Source organism: Equus asinus, chromosome 1 (assembly GCF_041296235.1).
Source record: "Equus asinus isolate D_3611 breed Donkey chromosome 1, EquAss-T2T_v2, whole genome shotgun sequence".
Taxonomy (NCBI): domain Eukaryota; kingdom Metazoa; phylum Chordata; class Mammalia; order Perissodactyla; family Equidae; genus Equus; species Equus asinus.
The window spans coordinates 189,307,789-189,329,936 of record NC_091790.1 but is presented as its reverse complement, the minus strand read 5'-3'; the positions used below and the strand labels follow the sequence as shown (position 1 = coordinate 189,329,936).

Genomic DNA, 22,148 nt, shown 5'->3' with positions numbered 1-22,148 from the left:
TCAAATATAAGTTGACTGTATAAGGCAGGGGTGATCTGTGGACTCTTGATTCTGTTCCATTGGTCTATGTGTCTATTTTTATGCCAGTACCCTACTGTTTTCCTTACTATAGCTTTGCAGATAGATAGTTTGAAATGAGGAATTGTGATGCCTCTAGCTTTATTCTTCTTTCTCAGGATGGCTTTGGCTATTCAGCGTCTTTTCTGATTACACATGAATTTTAGGATTGTTTACTCTATTTTTGTGGAAAATGCCATTGGAATTGTAATAGGGATTGAATTTACTCTAAAGATGGCTTTGGGTAGTTTTGGCATTTTAATGATATTAATTCTTCACATCCATGAACATGGGCTATTTTTCCATTTACTTGTGTCTTCTTCAATTTCTTTCCTCAGAGTCTTATAGTTCTTAGGGTACAGATCTTTCATTTCCTTGATCAAATTTATCCCTAAGTGTTTTATTGTTTTTAATGATATTGTGAGAAGACTGTTTTCTTTATTTATTTTTCAGAATTTTGTTATTGTACAGAAATGCAACTGAGTTTTGTATGTTGGTTTTTGTACCTGAAACTTTACTGGTTTGTTGATTAGTTCTAAAAGTTACTTGGTTGAGTCTTTTTTGCACATTTTCTACACATAGGATGATATCATCTGCAAATAAAGACAGTTTTACTTCTTCCTTTCTGATTTGGATGGCTTTTATTTCTTTATCTTACCTGATTGCTCTAGCTGGGACTTCCAGTTCTATGTTGCACTCCTATGTTGAATAGGAGTAGTGAAAGTGGACACCCTTGTCTTGTTCCTGATCTTAGAGGAAAACCTTTCAACCTTTCACTGTTGAGTATGATGTTAACTGTGGGTTTGTCATATATGCTTTTTATTGTGTTGAGGCATATTCCTTCTATACCCAATTTGTTGAGAGTTTTATCATAAAAGAATGTTGAATTTTCTCCAAGGCTCTTTCTGCATCCATTGAGATGATTGATTGTATGATTTTTATCTTTCTATTAGTGTGGTATATCACATTGATTTGCAGATGTTAAACCATCGTTGTATCGCTGGAATAAATCCCACTTGATCATGGTGTATGATCCTTTTAATGTGCTGTTGAATTTGGTTCACTAATATCTTTTTGAGAATTTTTGCATCTATATTCATCGAGGAGATTGGTCTGTAGTTTTCTTCTCTTGTAGTGTCCTTATCTGGCTTTGGTATCAGGGTAATGATGGCCTCATACAATGAGTTTCTGAAGTAAGTATTATTAATCTCATTTGGTAATTTTGGAGGCTGACATTTGGAGAGGTTAGGTAATGTACCCAAAGTCACACAGCTAGTTAGAGGCAGAGCTGTAATTGGCTTCCAAACCTCCATTCTTAAGCATTGGACCACTGCCTCCCAAGAGAGACTTTTTGCCCTGCTGTAAAGGCTTCTTACAGGAGGAGCATTTGAGTTGGGACTTGAAGACAAGTGTGAGAACAGCAGAGTGGAGAGGTGAGAGCACAGCCTTGGATCCAAGGTCATGCCCTCATCCTTTCCCAAACCCCATGTGGGAGCAGAGGGGGGCCATTTTGGGGTTAGGTGATGCTGTTCCTGCAAGTCCACTGGAGCAATGTTCGAGGTGCCCCTGAAGCAGGGCAGAGGCCTCTGGGGCATGTGGCCTGGCTGGTGCTGAGCTCTTTGTCCCCCATTTCATTGAGCACTGCAGGTGGGGAGCAGGATGGTGATTGTCGCTGCAGGCTGCGTACTGCTCGTGATGGGAGTATTTGGGAAGATTGGGGCTGCATTTGCAACCATCCCAACACCTGTGATTGGAGGCATGTTCCTGGTGATGTTCGGGGTCATCGCTGCTGTGGGGATTTCCAGTCTGCAGGTGAGGCGAGGCACTTTTGGAAAAGCAACAGCCTTGCATCCCCTGAAAGGAGCCCATGGGGACTGAGATGAATGGAACAGGGCTGGGGCAGGGGAGAAGTAGGAGAAGGGGTTCCTTGGTTCCTGAAACTACACTGGCCCCCAGATGGAAGAAATAAATAGCCAGAAGCATCCAAACTTCTGAAAAACAGAGATTGCATCAGCTTGAATTGGATTATGTAAACCACTCAACTCCCAAGGTCAAGTGGGAATTGGGCCCTGGCTTGCCTACCCAGAGAATGTGTCACTCTGAGTCCAGCCTCCCTCCCTACCTCTGGTGGTGTTGGGAGGGGAGGAGGCATTAGAGGGGTGTTAGATTGATGTGCAGTACAGGTGCTGATGGTTCTGGGCTGCCACGGGGGCCTCTCTCCTGCAGTACGTGGACATGAACTCGTCCAGGAACATTTTTGTCTTTGGCTTCTCCATCTTCTGTGGGCTTACCGTTCCCAACTGGGTGAACAAGAACCCTGAGATGCTCCAAACAGGTGATTCTCCCTCCTCTAGACTGTGACCACTCCAAGGGCAGATCCAGTGGGGCCCTTTGTCCCTGGGAATCCCTGTCGCTTTTGTCTCCACTCTAGGGATTCTCCAACTGGACCAGGTCTTCCAGGTGCTGCTGACCACAAGCATGTTTGTAGGTGGATTTCTGGGCTTTCTACTGGACAACACCATCCCAGGTAAGGCTCACCTTTGCTCTATAAGCCAGCAGTTTGGGTAGATGGTCAGCATTTGGGCCACCCACATTGCTTCTCTGCCCCTGATTACCATGTCAGGCTGGCCACAGTGTACCTTGAGGAGGCCCCAGGGAGGAAGGGTGGTGCTGGTGTTTATTAGGTTTCTATGGTTGCCATAACAAAATACCACAGACTGGGGGGCTTACACAACTGAAATGTATTTTCTCACAGTCTGGAAGCTGGAAGTCTTTGATCAAGGTATAGGAAAGGTTGATTTCTCCTGACACCTCTTTCCTTCCTTACAGATGGCCACCTTCTTGCTGTGTCCTCACATCCCTTTTCCTCTGTGTATGTGCATCCCTGGTGTCTCTCTCTGTGTTCTAATCTCCTCTTCTTAGAAAGACACCAGTCTGATTATATTAGGGCCCACTCTGAAGACCACATCTTTAACTTAATTACGTCTTTGAAGGTCCTATCTCCACACACAGTCACATTCTGAAGTATGGGGCATTAAGGCTTCAACATATGACTTTTGGGAGGATGTGATTCAGACCATAACAGGGCCCTAAGCTGAGAAATACACCAGAAGCAAAAAGAAAAAGACACAAGCTCACCCCTAGAGCCTGCAGTCTAGTTGGTGAGGGAGAGAACACATCCGTTCATTCATTCATTCATTCATTCATATTTTCATTAAAAACCCATTGAGCACTTGCTGTATTCCAGATGCTATTTACTGAGAATACAAAGAGCAGAAAGACATGCCCCTGCCTTCAGAAACCCACAGGCTAATAGGGGAGAGAGACAAGAAAACAGACAGTTATAGCCAGTCCTGATGGCCTAGTGGTTAAAGTTCAGCGCTCACTGCTCTGGTGGCCCGGGTTCACTTCTTGGTTGCGGAACCACACTGCCTATCTGTCAGTTGCCATGCTGTGGCAATGGCTCATGTAGAAGAACTAGAATGACTTACAACTAGGATGTGCAACTATGCACTGGGGCTTTGGGAAGGAAAAGAGAAAAATAGGAAGATTGGCAAGAGATGTTAGCTCTGGGCGAATCTTTCCCTGCAAAAAAATAAAAGAAAGAAGAAGAAAACAGACAATTATAGTACACGTTAATATCTGTGATGGTGAGCCAAATGAGTCTATGAGTGCTGAGGACGTTGAAAGTGAAGAGTGCAGAGCTGCCATCACTGACGGCTTTCAGTCCTCCCTTCTGGATCCTCCTACGGCCTCTTGACAGGCCCTCTAGGATAGCCCCTGCCTCATGGTATTCTGTTTTCCACATTTCTTCTCTCTACCGCATGTAAAATGCATCTTCATTTCAGAAACATTAAATGTGGAAAGGCCCACTCCTGAAGATGAGGACAGGATGGTGTTTCATATAAGGTTGTGCCCCGGAGCTCTGGACCACATCAGCCCCATAGGGGGTGCTCCAGGGATGCTTGATGAACTGAGCTGTGATTCTTGAGATGGGCTTGGAGGAGGAGGAGGAGGCCTTTTTGGCAGGTGGTGGGCAATGAGAGGAGACCTCATGAGTGCTTACAGAGGGTGCCGGAGGCTCCCTCCAGACCACCTCCGCCCAGCTCCAACAGGGCCTAGTCTTGACTGCTCACTGTCTCCTATTAGGAAGTCCAGAGGAGAGAGGCCTCCTGACATGGAATCAAATCCACAAGGAGTCTGAGGAGACTGCGAAGGTGTCAGAGGTCTATGGCCTCCCCTGTGGGATTGGCACAAAGTTCTGCACTTCCTCCTATACCCGGTACCTCCCCTTCTGTCCCAGACCGGAACATCATGAGAAAGGTGAGGTGGGAGCGTGCCAGCTTACCCTCTGCTCCCAGGATTCCTCAGGAGAGTGCCTCAAAGGTGCCACAGAAACCAGGATGTAAGGAGAACTCTCTGCATTGTGGGTGGGAATGTAAATTGGTAAAACCACAATGGAAAACAGTATGGAGTTTCCTCAGAAATTTAAAAACAGAACTACCACATGATCCAGCAATTCCACTTCTGCGTATTTATCTGAGGAAAATGAAAACACTAATTCGAAAAGATATATACATCCCCATGTTCACTGCAGCATCGTTTACAATAGCCAAGATAGGGAAAAAACCTAAGTGTCCAGTGATGGATGAATGGATAAAGATAATGTGGTATATATATATATATATACATACATATACACAATGGAATATTATTCAGCCATAAAAAAGAATGAAATATTGCAATGTGTGACAACATGGATGGACCTTGAGGGCATTATGCTAAGTGAAATAAGTCAGAGACTTCTGCCCTTGTGTAGCCAGAGGTGTGGCTACAGTGTCCAAATTCCCTGCTGAGCCACTCAGGAGATCTCTGTGGAATTGGTTAGGCCCCTTTTGATTGGAAATGAGAAAAGTGTAAGTCATACAATAGGAGATGGGATTTATTGGTTCTTGTAACTGGAAAGGAAGGACACTGGGAGAGCTTACAAAACCATCCGATGAATCGTATGAACCAGAGCCTTAAGGATGAGAACTGATGTATTCTTTCTCTATCTCTGTCTCTTTTTCTCTCTGTCTCTGTCTCTGTCTCTATCTCTCTCCCTCTCTCTCATACACACACACACACTCCGTCCATCTCCCATCACTGCTTCCCCTTGCCCATTAGCCTCATTCTCTCCCACTGCAGCTGAGGACGATGGTCACACACCACCCACATCTGCATCCTTCCCCTGTTACTGCCAAGGCAAAAGGAAGAGAGCCTTCCCCACTGGCTCTACCAGAAACATCCCAGGGAGGACTATGGTATCTCAGGGTATCCTATGCAAAGAAATTTCATAAGTGCCAAGTTTGAAGACTTGATCTTAATTGTCCCTGTATTAGTTTCCTAGGGCAGCTGTGACAAATTACCAAACACTTAGTGCCTTAAAACAACACATATTTATTCTCTTATAGTTTTTGAGGTCAGAAGTCTGGAATGAGTCTCACAGGGCTAAAATCAAGGTGTCTGCAGGGCTGACTCCTCTGGAGGTTCCAGGGTAAAATGTATTTCCTTGCCTTTTCTAGCTTCTAGAGTTGGCCCATATTTCTTGCCTCATGGCCTCTTCCTCATCTTTAATGCTGTAGGGCCATAGTCTACATGACATATAGCAACCATGTGTCCTTCTGACCCTCTTCTGGGAAGGATGCCAACCCTCTTGGGTTTGTAATGATCCAGGGCCTTGCTGACCCAGATCCTAACTTATTTCACTCAAAGAACATCACATCTTGAAGGACACAGAGCCCTTTCACGTGAGCTACTCTTCTTGTGAACACTGGTTGTACCAAGGACAGTCTCTCTTGGCAAGCATGTACTCTTTATTCCTCTGCATATGTAAACAACCCCATTGCTGCCTTCAGTAGCAGGTACACAACTCCATTCAGCCGTCCACCACTAGACACTCCCTGTAGGGAAATCCCATTAAACCCTTATGTCTCATACACCACCTCTGGGTCTTTTCTTTGGTCTCTCCGCAACCTATTTCACACTGCTGGCACAACGGGCATGTGGCCAGACACTTGGTGAACCAGCCAGGAGACCGAGGAAAACTCTTTGATCGCTGAGATTATGGGCGACAGAAAGGGGAAATCCTGGCTTGGCTGGTGTCCTCAGTATAGGGGCTGTTTGCCACCATCCTGGATGGATGGGGCCCACTGCATGAGTACAAAAAATGTCAACGGACCTAGAGGAAGATGCTACAGCTGTGAGGAGGCCCTTCCCCACCATGGGTTGGCTCACAACTGAAGCCAAGATGGAAGCAAAAGTAAAACAGTTGCAGGAGAAAGTGCTTGCTCTTAGAGGAGCACGGTCTGACTGGCACTTGGGCACCAGACCTGCTGCCCTCAGGAGCCACTGGAGCTGCCTGGTGGCAGGGTGCTGAGATCAGTGGCCAGGTAACAGAGGGATCGGCTGTGGGGGGCCGCCTCCCGCCCTCTGCTGGAGCACCACCACCGCGAACCCGGGGGGAAACAGATAGGGCCAGGTGGAGGAGAGTGAGGGCTACTGGGCCTGCTGTGTAGCTGCTTCCAGCTCCTTGGCTGCTCCTACTCCAAGCCTTGCTGGCTGCCCACCCTGAGGGCTCTGAGCAGCTGCTGCAACCAGTGAGGCTCCTGGGGTGGTTTCACGTCTCTGGGATACTGGAGTGGAAGGTATTTTGCTGTCAGGAGTAGAGATGAGCAAAGATCTAACAGTCTCCCTCTTGACTTGGTTAATGGCTGCCTTTAAGGGGGCATGGCTTAATGAGGGGGACATACCAAGGCCTCTCCTCTGGTGGCAGCAGGCATCCCTCTGGAGGAAATTGATAAGCAACCAAATGCTGTTCTGGTGGCTTTGTGGCAGAAGCTGGAGCCACAAAAGATTCACAAGGCCACCAACAGAGGGCCCCAAACCAATAGCACCCTGAGTGACAGCCTGGGAACACCCTAGCTCCTTTGACTGGGGGAAGGCCAAGGGACTCGACCCACTCCTGCAATGCCGTGCAGGTAGTTCGGATATCAGGGTACTGGAGGCCACATGTGGAGATAACAAATATTGGTCTACTAAAAATAAACAGATGGTCTTAGCATTGGTGGATACAGGAGCAAAATACTGATTTATGGAAATCCACCCCATTTTGATGGCCCTATTTCTATCATAGATGGTTATGGTGGGGGCAAAGTCAAGGTAAAATTGATGGTGCTGGTACTTCAGATAGGGAGTCTCCTGCCAAAACTGTATACCATGTATGTTGCCCCCATACCCTATACTTCCTGCGTATGGATGTCCTTACTGGCCTGACCCATTATACTGATGATGTTGTGTTAACCTCTGAGTCTTTTTCAGACCTCCAGGAAGGCTCCTGCTCACTTGTTGCCCACCTATGCCAATAAGGATGGGCGGTGAATGGCAATAAATTACAAGGGCCTGGGTTATCTGTCAAATAGTTGAGTGTTGTCTGATTGGGTAAGACCAGAGTGATTCCTGCTGATGTTATAGTTAAGATATAGGCTTTCCCTACACCCAATACCCCAAAGCAACTACAGACCTTTCTAGGCTTGTTAGGTTACTGGTGCCCTTTCGTTTCTCATTTAGCCCAACTACTCTGTGCTCTCTATCAGCTCGTGCGAAAGGGTATTATCTGGGACTGGGGGACCACCGATCAGGAAGCCTTCACCCAAGCCAAAATAGCAGTAAAACAAACTCATCCTTTGGGTGTTTTGAACAGGGACAACTGTGTGAATTGGATGTTTCCAGTTACCCAGAGGGGTTTGGATGCAGTCTCTGACAGGGCCAAGGCGATAAACGAGTTCCCCTTGGCTTCGGGTCCCAATTGTGGAAAGGGGCTAAAGACCAATACAGTGCCCTGGAACAATTATTTGCTGCTGACTTGGCCCTCCTGCAGGTGGAGCCCATGACCCATTCCCTGCTGGTCACAGTCTGTACTCATCTGCCCATTGCAGGGTGGCTGTGGGATGTTTTCAAAAAGCCCCCCTCAGGAATGGCTCAAACACAGACATTGGCAAAGTAGCATGCATACTTACAACAATCAGGGACCCTGACCAATAGTCTCCTAAGTGCAGAATTCCATGCCATCCCAGGACCAGTAACATATACCACAGAGAAAACAACCCCATTGGATGAGGTGTCCATGCCTGAAAACCTGCCAAATGTACGGGAAGGCAGAGGACCATCCTGGCAGAGGCCTAGTATATGGATGGCTCTGCAGTGGGCAACCCCCCTCAGTGGATGGCAGGGGCCATCCAGCCTTTAACCAACAGCATGTGGTTGGATTCTGGCTCTGGGTACAGTAGCCAGTGGGCTGAATTGAGGGCTGCCTGGATGGTATTGACTCAAGAACCCAATCCAGTGTATCTGTGTGTGGACAGTTGGACAGTCTACAAGGGGCTCACCCTATGGATGGCCCAATGGGCATGACAAACATGGACTATCAATGGTTGCCCATTGTGGAGGGAAGGGCTCTGAAATGATATCTGGCAGTGGGTCCTGGAAGAAGCACCAGCCAAGAGAGTGGCAGAATGGTTACACAAGGAGACTGACATAAAGGACAAAGGACTCTATGGGCTATTGCCAAGGCCTGGGGCCTCCCCTTACGCTAAGCTGATGTGGTACAGGCATGCCCTTCTTGTTCCTTGCACAGACCCTGGGCCATTCCCAAGAATGTGGACCAAATCACAGAGGCAACCAACCTGCTCAATGCTGGCAGGTGGACTATGTTGGGCTCTTGCCTTCCTCTGATGGCTGCCAGTATGCCCTTACTTGTGTGGACATGTATACAGGACTGCTGCAGGCATACCCCACCAAGAGGACCACCCAAAAGACCACCATAAGAGGCCTAGAACACCTCTGTGCCACTTATGGTATCCCCACGGACATCAACAGTGACCAAGGTACACATTTTACTGGCCACCAGGTACAAACATGGGCTGACCAAATTAACATACATTGGCAGTTCCACCTGCCATACAATCCCACAGCCACCAGGCTGGAGGAATGAATGAACGGCTTGCTGAAACAACAACCAAGGACAGAAGACAGGACCCTAGCTCACTGGACAAGATGCTTAACAACTGCAATTTGTCAACTGAATGAACATGAAAGACATACGTGACCCAGTGCATATCAGATGTTGATGCAAGGACTTGATGTGACAGTACATCTCCAGACAAGAGCCCACCAAGCGGAAAAACTACATCCACAGTTAGGCACTCAAAAAAACTTGCTTTTGCCTCTGCCACAAGAACTCCCTACTGGTACCCATGTGGTAACTTGGCCCTGGGACTGCAGGTTTGGCCCTGCTGGTGTGGTTGCTTAGCCCCTTGGGGGACAGGCTTAGAACAGGATATCATGGTAATATCCTTTATTGTGTTGAGGCCACCCAAAATGTCCAAACTCTCTAATCCAGAGACTCCAATTCCCCAAGGCACTTTCATTCTTTCCCTCTGGTGTGATGTTCCTCCCTTATCTCATACCACTCCAACCGCGTGTGTCTTCTTGGATGATCATGACCTCCCTGTTTTAGTTCCCAGTGAATGTCTTACTTTTGTCCTTAGGACAACATCTCCCAACCTCTTTGCTGATTGGGCATACACCATTGCTGACATACAAAATTGCTCCACCTGCTGGGAATGCAGCCAACTGCCTCTCTCTTCCACCACAGAATTACCATGGAGGAGAGTGTTCTTTGGCATTCTTGCCTTTTTGGTATTACTTTTATTTTCTTGCTATGCTCTCTATTGCTGTTGTGATATATGGTTACAATGTTCTATGTGTCTGGCTCAAGGGTATCTGCGGAAGAATGGCGCGTTAAGATTGTAAGGGCCATTCAGACACAAGGGGGTGGAGTGTAGGGCTGTGGCCTATGTGCCCTATAGCAACCATGTGTCCTTCTGGCCCCCTTCTGGGCAGTACACCAACCATCAGAGATTTGTAATGATCCAGGGCCTGGCCAGCCCAGATCTTAACTTATTTCACTCAAAGAACATCATGTTTTGAAGGAACACGGAAACCTTCCACATGAGCTACTCTTCTTGGGAATGCTGATCGTACCAAGGACAGTCCCTCTTGGCAAGCACATAGTCTTTATTTCCATGCCTATATAAGCAACCCCCTCTCTGCCCATGGTAGCGGGTGCACAACTCTGTCCAGCCGGCTGCCACTGGACACTCCTTGTAAGTAAATCCCAATAAACCCTTATGTCTCTTATACTGTCTCTGGGTCTTTCCTTCGGTCTCTCCACAACCTATCCCGCACTGCTTGCACAACTGGGCATGCAGCCAGAAAAGAGTGTCTCTCTCCAACCTCTGCTTCCATCTTCCCATCTTCTTCTCTCTCCTTTGACCTTCTTGCCTCATTCTTATAAAGACACTGTGATTACATTAAGGGCCTGCCCATTTGATCCAGGATTATCTCCCCATCTCAAGATCCTTAGCTTAGTCACAGCTACAAAGTCCCTTTGCCATGTAAGATGACACTTACAGGTGCTAGTGATTAGGACATGGATAGCTTTGGGAACCATTATTCAGCTTACTATCATCCCTAATTAAAAATCCTATCATACTGGTTTTATAGTATGGCAGCTGTTCCTTAAGAGTATGAGCCTGAAGTCCCTGCCACCCTGGGGGAAACTGATATGCACAGAGATCAAAGCCTTTACAAATCTGCTTCATTGACTACATTTTCTCCCTGTGAAGCCAAGTCAGTTCCCACTGGCCATATGGTTTTCTGGTCACCTTGTCACTTCCACACTTCTAAAAACACCCGCTGGAGTTAACACGGAAGGTGTCCCCCTTTCGTATAACCTTAGTTGATGAAAAGTCATATGTTGTTTTTTCACCATTTGCCTGTGAAGTTTTTAAACCAATTCTGCTCTTTTGAACAGTTTTTCATTCCTAAGATACACATGTATACAATATACATCCTTGTGTTACTGTTATAAGTATCGAATCTGTTTGTTCTTAGAAGACATTTTGCAGTCTTAGCCTGTGAAAAACTGATGATATTCTTTACAAAATCTGTGATGAGCCTCTACACATTTTCTTTTTTGCTGTAATTAGATAACATTCTCAAATGAAATGTAACCTTTGTAAAACTCTACCAGAAGTGATTAACAAACAGAAATTAACACTTTATTTTAGGATAGCGAGAATGGGGAGGAATTTTATTTCCACTTCCTTCAGGACATCTCCACTCTACTTCTGCTTTGAACCTCGTGCCATCAGACTTTCTGCCTGTGCCCCTTTTTGTTGATGGCATCTCCAGACCCTGGTTACTAAACCCCCTTCCTTGAGGATGTCAGTGCATTGGGCACTGTCTCTCCAACAGTCCTCTGTCTTAATAATTGATGACTTCATATCTGTATAGCTCATCCTTCCTCCACCCTGGCCTCTTGTTCCTCCTCCAATAACCTGGTCCTTCACACCATCTCAGCAGCTCATTCCCGTGGCCACGTTCTAGTCTAGACCTTGCGATCTACTTCCTACAGTCTCATTTTCAAGCAATCTCTGACCACTTCCTCCTATTTTTCTGGCTCACTACCTCTAGTCCCTCAAGTCCAATGACACTTTAATTGGCCAAGATCTGAGTCTACTGTCCTCCCACCCCCTTCTTGTCTTCTCCTCCCTCCTCGCTCAGCTTCAATTCCCTGGTCAATCATAATAATCACTTTCTTGCATCCTTAATGCCCTTGGTCTGCTCTCTCTTCATCACACTGTCTTGGCAAAACCTTAATGCTGATCAAAAACAACCTTCACCTTCTCTGTGCCTGCACCCATGCAGCTGAACTGCATTGATTGCTCTTATCTTAGATTCATGACCATGAACTTCACGTGGGTCCTCAATGCTGCCTGGCAGTCATGCTACCTTTCCCAAGTCCATTTGCTCTCTCTTTTTCCTCACTTAAGAAACTCCTTCTACCTCTGTCCTCATCCTGATTCTCAGCTTCCTGTTTCACTGAGAGATCTGTGGGGTTGAAATCAGCAGCATCCGCATCTCTCCATCTACCAGCTTCTGCACCCTTATCCTCGGTTTTCCCTCCTGTTACAGTGAATGGACCATATGGTTCTTCTCTAGAGCTGATTCCCTCCCTTTGTGCTCCAGAGCCCATCCCTTCATTCCTACTCAAGGATTCACTGCAGCAAAAAAATTAAATTCTCCCCTTTTCCTCTTGCATCATAAAATTTTCTCTTTCTTTTAATAATTTATGTCAGTATATACACCTGATTTTATTAGTATTATCTTAAATAAAGTCTAATTTTGTGAATGTGTGATATGGTGGGCTTAAAGAGGTAGGGTCTGCCTATATAACGTGCTGTAATAAATATTCTGTGGATCCAGGAGCTAGGCTTTGCTCTAGGGGAGCCCAGATGTCTCCCAAACCAAGAGTCGTCATATCCCCTCTTCTGGCCTTCTGTTCTTCAAATCCTGTCCAATTCTGCCATTGGATTTTATAGAGAAGGCACTGAAGCAAATCAAAGACATTATTTGATGGGCTATAGCTTACGCAGTTGCCTTATTTGGGAAAGCCTAATTGGCTATTTGGGATGGGTTGTTCTTTTTTTTTTTTTAACTATTTTATTGTGGTCATATTGGCTTATAACATTGAATAAATTTCAGGTGTACATTATTATATATCAGTTTCTGTATAGACTGCATCGTGCTCACCACCAATAGTCTAGCTTTTTTGTTTTTTCTTGTTTTTTTCTTCTGAGGGAGTTTTACCCAGAGCTAACATCTGTTGCCAATATTCCTCTTTTTTTTTTCACTTGAGGAAGACTAGCCCTGAGCTAACATTGGTGCCAGTCTTCCTCTACTTTATATGTGGGACTGGCCCCCAATAATCTAGTTTTTGTCATTCACCATACACATGTGCTCCTTTACCACTTTTTCCCTTCCCCTACCCCTTCCCCTCTGGTAACCACTAATCTGTTCTCCTTATGCATGTGTTTGTTTATCTTCTAGATATAAGTGAAATCACGTGTGTTTTTCTTTATCTGCCTGGCTTATTTTGCTAAGCATAATACTCTCAAGGTCCATCCATGTGTGGCAAATGAGACAATTTTGTCTTTTATTATGGCTGAATAGTATTCCATTGTGTATATACACATCATCTTCTTTATCCATTCATAAGTTGATGGACTTGGGTCGCTTCCATGTCCTGGCTATTGTGAATAGTGCTGCAATGAACATAGGGGTTCATAAATCTCTTTGTACTGTTGATTTCAACTTCTTTATATAAGTACCCAGTAGTGGGATAGCTGGATCATATGATATTTTTATTTGTAATCTTTTGGAAATCTCCATACTGTTTTCCACAGTGGCTGCACCAGTTTTCATTCCCACCCGCAGTGTACGAGGGTTCCCTTTTCTCCACATCCTCTCCTACATTTGTTGTTTTTTGTCTTGTTAATTATAGCCATTCTGACAGGTGTAAGGTGATAATCTCATTGTGGTTTTGATTTGCATTTCCCTAATAATTAGTGATGTTGAACATCTTTTCATGTGCCTGTTGGCCATCTGTATATCTTCTTTGGAAAAATGTCTGTTCATATCCTCTGCCCATTCTTTTGATTTGATTGTTTTTTTGTTGTTGTTGTTGAGTTGTGTTAGTTCTTTATATATTTTGGAAATTAATGCCTTTTCAGATATATGATATGCGAATATTTTCTCTCAGTTGGTGAGATGCCTTTTTGGTTTTTTTTCATGGTTTCCTCTGATTTGCAGAAGCTTTTTAGTCAGATGTAGTCCCATTTGTTTATTTTTACTTTTGTTTCCCTTGCCTAAGTGGACATGGTATTCCAAAAGATGCTGCTAAGACCAATGTCAAAGAGTGTACTGCCTATATTTTCTTCAAGGAGTTTTATGGTTTCAGGTCTTACATTCAAGTCCTTAATCCATTTTTTTTTTTTTTTTTTTTAAAGATTTTATTTTTTCCTTTTTCTCCCCAAAGCCCCCCGGTACATAGTTGTGTATTCTTCGTTGTGGCTTCTTCTAGTTGTGGCATGTGGGACGCTGCCTCAGCGTGGTCTGATGAGCAGTGCCATGTCCGCGCCCAGGATTCGAACTAACGAAACACTGGGCCACCTGCAGCGGAGTGCGCGAGCTTAACCACTCGGCCACGGGGCCAGCCCCAAGTCCTTAATCCATTTTGAGTTAATTTTTTTTGTATGGTGTAAGATAATGGTCTACTTTCATTCTTTTGCATGTGGCTGTCCAGTTTTCCCATCACCATTTATTGAAGAGACTTTGATTTCTCCATCGTATGTTCTTGGCTCCTTTATTGAAGATTAGCTGTCCATAAATACGTGGTTTTATTTCTGGGCATTCAGTTCTGTTACATTGATCTGTGTGTCTGTTTTTGTGCTAGTACCATGCTATTTTGATTACTATTATCTTTGTAGTATTTTTTCTTTTGTTTTTGGTGAGGAAGATTCTCCCTGAGCTAACATCTGCTGCCAATCTTCCTCTTCTTTGCATGAGAAAGATTAGCCCTGAGCTAAGATCTGTGCCAATCTTCTTGTATTTCATATGTGGGATGCCTCCACAGCATGGCTCCTGAATGGAGTACATCCTTGCCCAGGATCCAAATCTGCAAACCCAGCCGCCGAAGCAGAGAGTGTGAAACTTTAACCACTCAGCCATGGAGCTGGCCCCTGCTATGTAGTATATTTTGAAGTCAGGGATTGTGGTGACTCTAGGTTTGTTCTTTTTTCTCAGGATTACTTTGGCTATTCTTAGTCTTTTGTTGTTCCATATAAGTTTTAAGATTCTTTATTCTATATCTGTGACAAATGTCATTGGGATTCTGATTGGGATTGCACTGAATCTGTAGATTGTTTAGGTAATATGAACTTTATTGTTTAGGTAATATGAACTAATATTAGGTAATATGAACTTTTTAACTGTTTTTTTTCTTCCCATCCATGAGCATGGAATGTCCTTCCATTTCTTTATGTCTTCTTTGATTTCTTTCAACAATGTCTTATAGTTTTAATTGTATACGTCTTTCACCTCCTTGGTTAAATTTATTCCTAGATATTTTATTCTTTTTGTTGTGATTATAAATGAGATTTCATTCTTGAGTTCCCTTTCTACTAGTTCATTATTAGTTTATAGAAATGCAAATGATTTTTGTAAGTTGATTTTGTACTCTGCAACTTTGCTGTGGTTGTTGATTATTTCTAATAGTTTTCTGGTGGATTCTTTAGTGTTTTCTATATGTAGAATCATGTCATCTACAAACAGTGAGAGTTTTACTTTTTCCTTTTCAATTTGGATACCTTATATTTCTTTTTCTTGCCTAATTTCTCTGGCCAAAACTTCCCATACTATGTTGAATAAGAGTGGTGTGAGTGGGCCCCCTTGTCTCGTTCCCATTCTCAGATGGGTGGCTTTAAGTTTTTCACCATTAAGTATGATGTTGGCTGTGGGTTCGTCATATATGGCCTTTATTATGTTGAGATACCTTCCTTCTATATCCATTTTATTGAGAGTTTTTAATCATAAATGGATGTTGGATCTTGTCAAATGCTTCTTCTGCAACTATTGAGATGATTATGTGGTTTTTATTCTTCATTTTGTTAATGTGGTGTATCACATTGATTTGCTGATGTTGAACCATCCCTGCATCCCTGGTATAAATTCCACTTGACTGTGGTGTATGATCCTTTGAATGTTTTTGATTTGCTAATATTTTGTTGAGGATTTTTGCATCTATGTTCATTGGTGATATTGGCTTGCAATTTTCCTTTTTTTTTATCCTTGTCTGGTTTTGGTAGCACGATAATGTTGGCCTTGTGGAATTAGTTATAATCAATCCTATCTTTTTCAACTTTTTGTAATAATTTGAGAAGGATCAGTATTAATCTTCTTTGAAAGTTCAGTTGAATTTTCCCAAGAAGCCGTCTGGTCCTGAACTTGGTTTTTTGGGAGGTTTCTGATTATTGTTTCAATCTCCTTAATTGTGATTGGTCTATTCAGATTCTCTATTTCTGCTTGATTCAGTTTTGGGAGGTTGTATGAGTCCAACAATTCATCTATTTCTTCTAGGTTATACAGTTTGTTGGCATATTGTTTTTCATAGTATTCTCTTATTATCTTTTGTATTTCTGGGATATGCATTGTAATTTCTCCTCTTTTATTTCTAATTGCATTTATTTGAGCCTTCTCTCTTTTCTTCTTAGTGAGTCTGGCTAAGGGTTTGTCAACTTTGTTTATCTTCTCAAAAGCCATGTCTCAGTTACTTTGATCTTTTCTATTGTTTTTTTTTAATTCTCTATTTAATTTATTTCTGCTCTAATTTTTATTATTTCCCTCCTTCTGCTGACTTTTGGCTTTTCTAGTTCTGTTAGGTATAGTTCAAGATACTTATTTGAAATTTCTTTTGTTTATTGAAGTAGGCCTGTATTGCTATAAAGTTCCCACTTAGTACCATTTTTCCTGCATCCATAAGAATTGGTATGTTGTATTTTCACCTTCACTTGTCTTCAGATTTTTTTTATTTCTCCTCTGATTTCTTCATTGATCCAATGGCTGTTCGGTAGCATGTTGTTTAATTTCCAGATGTTTGTGATTTTCCTAGTTTTTTTCTTGTAATTGATTTCTAGTTTCATAGCATTGTGGTCAGAAAAGATACTCAATATAATTTCAATCTTCTTAAATTTATTGAGGCTTGCCTTGTTTCCTAACATATGGTCTATATTTCTGAATGTTCCATGTGCACTTGAGAAGAATGTGTATTCTGCCGTTCTTAGATCGAGTGTTCTATATATATCTATTAAGTCTATCTGGTCTACTGTTTCATTGAAGGCCACTTTTTCCTTGTTGACTTTCTGTCTGGAAGCTATCCATTGGTGTAAGGGGGCGTTGAGGTCCCCTACTATTATTGTGTTACTGTTAATTTCTCCCTTTAGGTCTTTTAATAGTTGCCTTTTATACTTTGGTGCTCCTGTGTTAGGTGCACATGTATTCACAAGAGTTTTGTCCTCTTAGAGGAATGTCTCTTTTATCGTTATATACTGTCCCTCTTTGTCTCTCATTGTCTCTTCTATCTTGGAATCTGCTTTATCTGATATCAGTATGGTGACACCTGGTTTATTTTGTTTGCCATTTGCTTGGAGTATCTTCTTGCATCTCTTCACTCTAAGCCTATGTTTGCCTTTAGAGCTGAGATGTGTTTCCTGGAGGCATCATACTGTTGGGTCTTGTTTTTTAATTCATCCAGCTACTCTGTGTCTCATGTTTGGGGAATTGAATCCATTTACATTTAGAGTGATTATTGATATATGAGGGCTTAATACTGCCATTTTATCTCGTTTTCCAGTTGTTCTATTTTTCTATTGTTTCTTTTTCCTTGTATTTCTGACTCCCATTTCAGTTTGGTGGTTTTCTGTGATGATTTTCTAAGTTTTCTCTTTATGAATGTGGTTCTGTTCTTATTTTTTACTTATTGTTTACCATGAGTTTGTATAAAAGATCTCGAAGATGAGATAGTCCATTTTCTGATAGCTCTTATCTCCTTAGCCAAAGCAAATGCCATGCCTTAACTCTTCACCATCTAAGTTATTGTTGTTACAAATTATTCTATTCTGCATTGTAAGTTTGTGACTAAATTGAAGTTTTTATAATTATTTTTGATGCTTTCCTTTCCTTTATCTTTTATGTTTTAATCAAGTGTTTGCTAATCTGTTCTGATAGAGAGCCTCAATTTTATTATTTTGTCTATTTATTTCCTTGCTCAAAGTTTTGTAGGCCTTTGTCTTTTTTGTTTCAGATAGGAGGGCTCTCTTCATCATTTCTTGTAAGGCAAGTCTAGTGGTGATGAATCTCTCAGCTTTTGTTTATCTGGGAAAGCTTTTATGTCTCCATCATATCTGAAGAATAATTTTGCTGAATAGAGTATTTTTGGCTGAAAGTTTTTGTCTTTCAGTATTTTGAATATATCATTCCATTCTCTCCTAGCCTGTAAGGTTTCTGCTGAGAAATCCGCTGAAAGCCTGATGAAGGTTCCTTTGTAGGCTATTTTATTCTGCCTTGCTGCCCTTAATATTTTTTCTTTGTCATTGACTTTTGACAGTTTTCATATTATATGCCTTGGAGAAGGACTTTTTGCACTGATGTAATTTGAGTTCTCCTGCCTTCATGTACTTGTAAGTCCAGTTCCTGCCCCAGGTTTGAGAAGTTCTCAGCTGTTATTTCTTTGAACAAGCTCTCTTCTCCTTTCTCCCTCTCTTGTCCCTCTGAGTATCTATAATCCTTATGTTACTCTTCCTACTTGAGTTGGACATTTCTTGAAGAATTTAATTTTTAAAAAATCTTAGTTCTCTTTCCTCCTTCACCAGAAGCATTTCTATATTTCTATCTTCTAAGTCACTAATTCTGTCCTCCATAAAGTCTGCTCCATTTTTTATGGTTTCTAGATTATTTTTTTATCTCATTAATTGTGTTCTTCATATCCAGAATTTTTGTGTAGTTTTTTAAAAGACCTTCAGTCTCTTTGGTGAAATATCCCTTCTGTTAATTAATTTTACTCCTGAGCTCATTGAACTGTATTTCTGTGTTTTCCTGTAACTCATTGAATTTCTTTATGACAACTATTTTGAATTCTTTGTCGTTCAGATTGTAATCTGTGACTTCAGGTTTGGTTTCTCAAGACTTGTCATTTTCCTTTTTTTTTTCAGTGTTACTGTAGGTCTTCATGGTATTTGATGAATTGATCCTCTGCCAGCTCATTTGTGGTAGTATCAGGTCTCAGATTACAGCTGCCATTGCTACGGGGTGGCAGGAGCTGTCTTTTCTGATCCCACCCTCTCCATTGGTAGTTGTGCCACTCAGGCTGCTCCACATTTGCATGGACTGACTCTGGGGATTGTGCTCATGCCAGTGGGGCAACTGTGCTCTGTGGGCTGGTCTAGCTGATCTGCTTCACTTGGCAGGTGGGGTGCTTTGTGGGGGCTGAGCTACTACTTGGTGTGGAAAGTTTGCAGAGGCATGGCCATGTTGGTAAGTGGGTCCTCCTGCAGGATGAGTTACCACTCAGAAAGCATCTGTGTGTGGGCCAGGCTGCCCCCACCTCCACTCACAGTCACACTGGCTGCTGTGTGAGGATCCACGACCTAGAGTGCTGCTGCTGAGGAGGGGGAGGAGTCTGCTCACCTAGTTCCATGGCTTCCTGGGGATCCAGTCCACCCACCTTCAGATGTATAGCTGCATGGATCTCTTAGGCATTTTGTTGTGTTGTGTTGTGTAGGAAATCTTCTGTTGTTTAATGAATGCACATTTAGTTGTAACTTAGAAGAGAGAGGAAAAAGGAACAACTCAGTCCACTATGACATCACTCTGTGATGGATTGGTCTGAAATTTCACTTTCTTGGATTTGAATGCACTGACTCTGGCTTAGGTTTTGGTTTGCTTATGTAGGCTACCAAGGCATCAGAGCCCCCTCAACCTAATGGCCTCCTTTTTAAATTATTTTAACAGGCTTCAAGACTGCAGTATCAGCTCCTGTTTGAATTTGCAGCCTGCTGATCTGTCCTACAAATTTCACATTTGCAGTCTCCACAATTGTGTGAACCAATTCCTTAAAATAAATCTCTATACCTACACCTATACCTATACTATTGATTCTATTTCTTTGACAGATAGAGTACTGGCTGATACAGAAAGATATCATCAGTCAAGATAGAAAAATATACCTGACTAATATAGGAAGAGTCCTTGGTGGGGAGGAAAAGAGAATGAGGACCATCTGAGGGTGGTTTGATGCAACAAATCCAACTCAGGCTGTGCCAATATCCAATGCACACTGCAGGAGAAGGCAGGGAAGCAGAGGGCTGTTGGGGCTGAGGAGTGAATGTCAGGACAACACTCCTAGCACTTAACTGTGGGGAAAAAGAACACAATATTTGCTGAGGTCCACTCTGACCAGGGGCCCACTGGCACATACTGCTTTGGGAATGAAGTCATAGCCTTAGACAAAATAGGATTGGGGTGAAAGGTATTGCAACGAGGGAGTGGCTATGCAGAGCCAGTACATGTTCCTTTAAGGCCTACTATGTGCAGGGACCTCTGTAACAACACATTTATTCTTTCCCATGTGCTGGCTTGTTCCTGAGTTGCTGGGGGTGGCTGGCCTGAGCTGCAGTGACAGGAGCACTCCTCTTTCCTTTCTTCTCAACACAAGTTTGGGCACTCTCCAAGCATGAAGGCCCTGCCCACCCAGCTGCTTGGAAACCCCCTCCTGACCCTTAATTTGGACAGTGAAGTGCTGGCAAAGCTCTGATCCCTGCATATAACCAGGGCGATCCTTAAGGGTCTCTCAGCTCATGTGTCATAGGATGGTGCGGTGAGGTGGTGAGAGCTGGGGATGTGGTGTCAGACAGAGTGGGTTTTGATCTTAAGACTTAACCTGCATGTCAGTTTCTCATGGGGAGATGAAAAAGTCAAAGGATATGGGAGGCCTTCAGTGGAGGGGCGCCACTGTTGTCATGATGTGTAAATCGTAAAGAGCCAGGTGAACCCATTCTCTCTGTACACTCAATGGATTAGTCACAGTTCTCTAGAGAAACAGAACCAACAGGTTGTAGGATGTGTATGTACCTACATGTACACACATATACATATATACACACACATGCATAACTGTATATGTATATATAGAGACAGAGAGAGAGAAAGAGATTTATTTGAAGGAGTGTGCTTATGTGATCATGCAGGCTAACAGTTCCAAAATCTGGCAGGTTGGGAAGAGTTGCAGTTCAAGTCTGAAGGCAGTCACTGGCAGATTTCCCTCTTCCTCTGGGGAGGTCAGTATTTTGGTATATTCAGTCCTTCAAATGATTGGATGAGGCCAACACATATAGTAGAGGGTAATCTGCTTTACTCAAATTCTGCTGATTTAAATGTTAATTTCATCCAAAAATATCTTCATAAAAACATCTAGAATAATGTTTGACCCACTATCTGGATACCGTGGCCTAGTCAAGTTGACACTAGAATTCACTATCACGTCCAACATGCACATCCAGGGACATACATTCTTTGCCCAGGAACCTCACCAGAAAGTGCTCAGAACACTGTGGGATCTGCCTTGGACTCCAACAGGAGATTTTATTACCAGAAGAAGCAGATGGAGATGGTTCTACCCTGATGTCCTGTAGCACAGGGTTGAGGTCAGCACCATTCCTGGGCTCCCAGAACATGCAGGATGAGTAGATAACCTCTAGAACCCATCAGAATAATGTCCTGAACCCAGGGTGTGCTGCAAGTAGCCAATGTTATGGCAGCTCCAGGGACAGATCCTGCATGTCCTCTTTTTGTACCTCAGCTGCACCCAGCACCCCCTGAATAGGAGCACAGTGAAAGCAGGAGTGTGCCCTGCAGCAGGCCAACCTCTTACACCAGACAACCCTGAAAGGCCAACACGGGCCCATGCTACATTTAAATACTTTATAATAATCAGAAACTAAAACCATCAAAATGCTTTTGGGACAGCCCACTCTAAACTTCCCAGAAGGCTGAGGCAGGGGCAACCTTGGCTGCCTGCATTCAAACTTGGAAACTGCCTACCCTCCTTCCTTCCTCCCCATCTCTGCCCTTCTGTTTTACAAATCTTCATCATCAAAGTTTAAATCCAGAAACAGTCTTAAGATTTGTTTTGAATGTAATAATATTTTCACATGTTGCCTTTGACATTAGCAAGACTGACCTCACTATATTGAAAATTATTATTTAGTGTTCTTTAATCATGGTGGCTGGGAAGGTGAACCAAGATCAAGACACTTCAATTCTTCCTTTGTAATATCTTGCTTTCACTTTTTTATTTCTATTACTAGTGCTTTTTATCAACTTTAAGCCCCAATTCCCATATTGTAAGAAAAACGCAAGCATGAGGAAGACGGGGATGTAGGAATCCATCTCTTTACCTGGACAACAATTGAACTGGCAAAATCTGTCTCATGTAACTGTTTTGGAACTCTGAAGTCCGTTGAAGGATTGCAACTCCCAGGGGAAGATTTGGTGGTTAACTTTGGTCAATTTTAGCTCTTAGCACAGTAGTAGCT

At 43.1% G+C, this 22,148-nt stretch overlaps 1 protein-coding gene across 9 annotated transcripts in view; it reads left to right on the top strand.

The window, feature by feature from the left end:
* Positions 1-22,148, top strand: part of LOC106829999 (solute carrier family 23 member 2-like) — a 72,581-nt gene that overhangs the window by 36,184 nt on the left and 14,249 nt on the right. For 2 of the 9 annotated variants that reach the window (XM_070514141.1, XM_044780202.2), the window contains exons 9-13: positions 1,705-1,869; positions 2,284-2,392; positions 2,489-2,584; positions 4,207-4,380; positions 19,567-19,697. In XM_070514141.1, the coding sequence (XP_070370242.1) occupies positions 1,705-1,869; positions 2,284-2,392; positions 2,489-2,584; positions 4,207-4,380; positions 19,567-19,598 (576 nt within the window). In that variant the 3' untranslated portion in view covers positions 19,599-19,697. Of the gene's footprint in view, positions 1-1,704; positions 1,870-2,283; positions 2,393-2,488; positions 2,585-4,206; positions 4,613-19,566; positions 19,698-22,148 lie in introns of those variants that run through there. The other 7 variants (XM_070514133.1, XM_044780155.2, XM_070514153.1 and 4 more) reach the window with 4 other exon arrangements.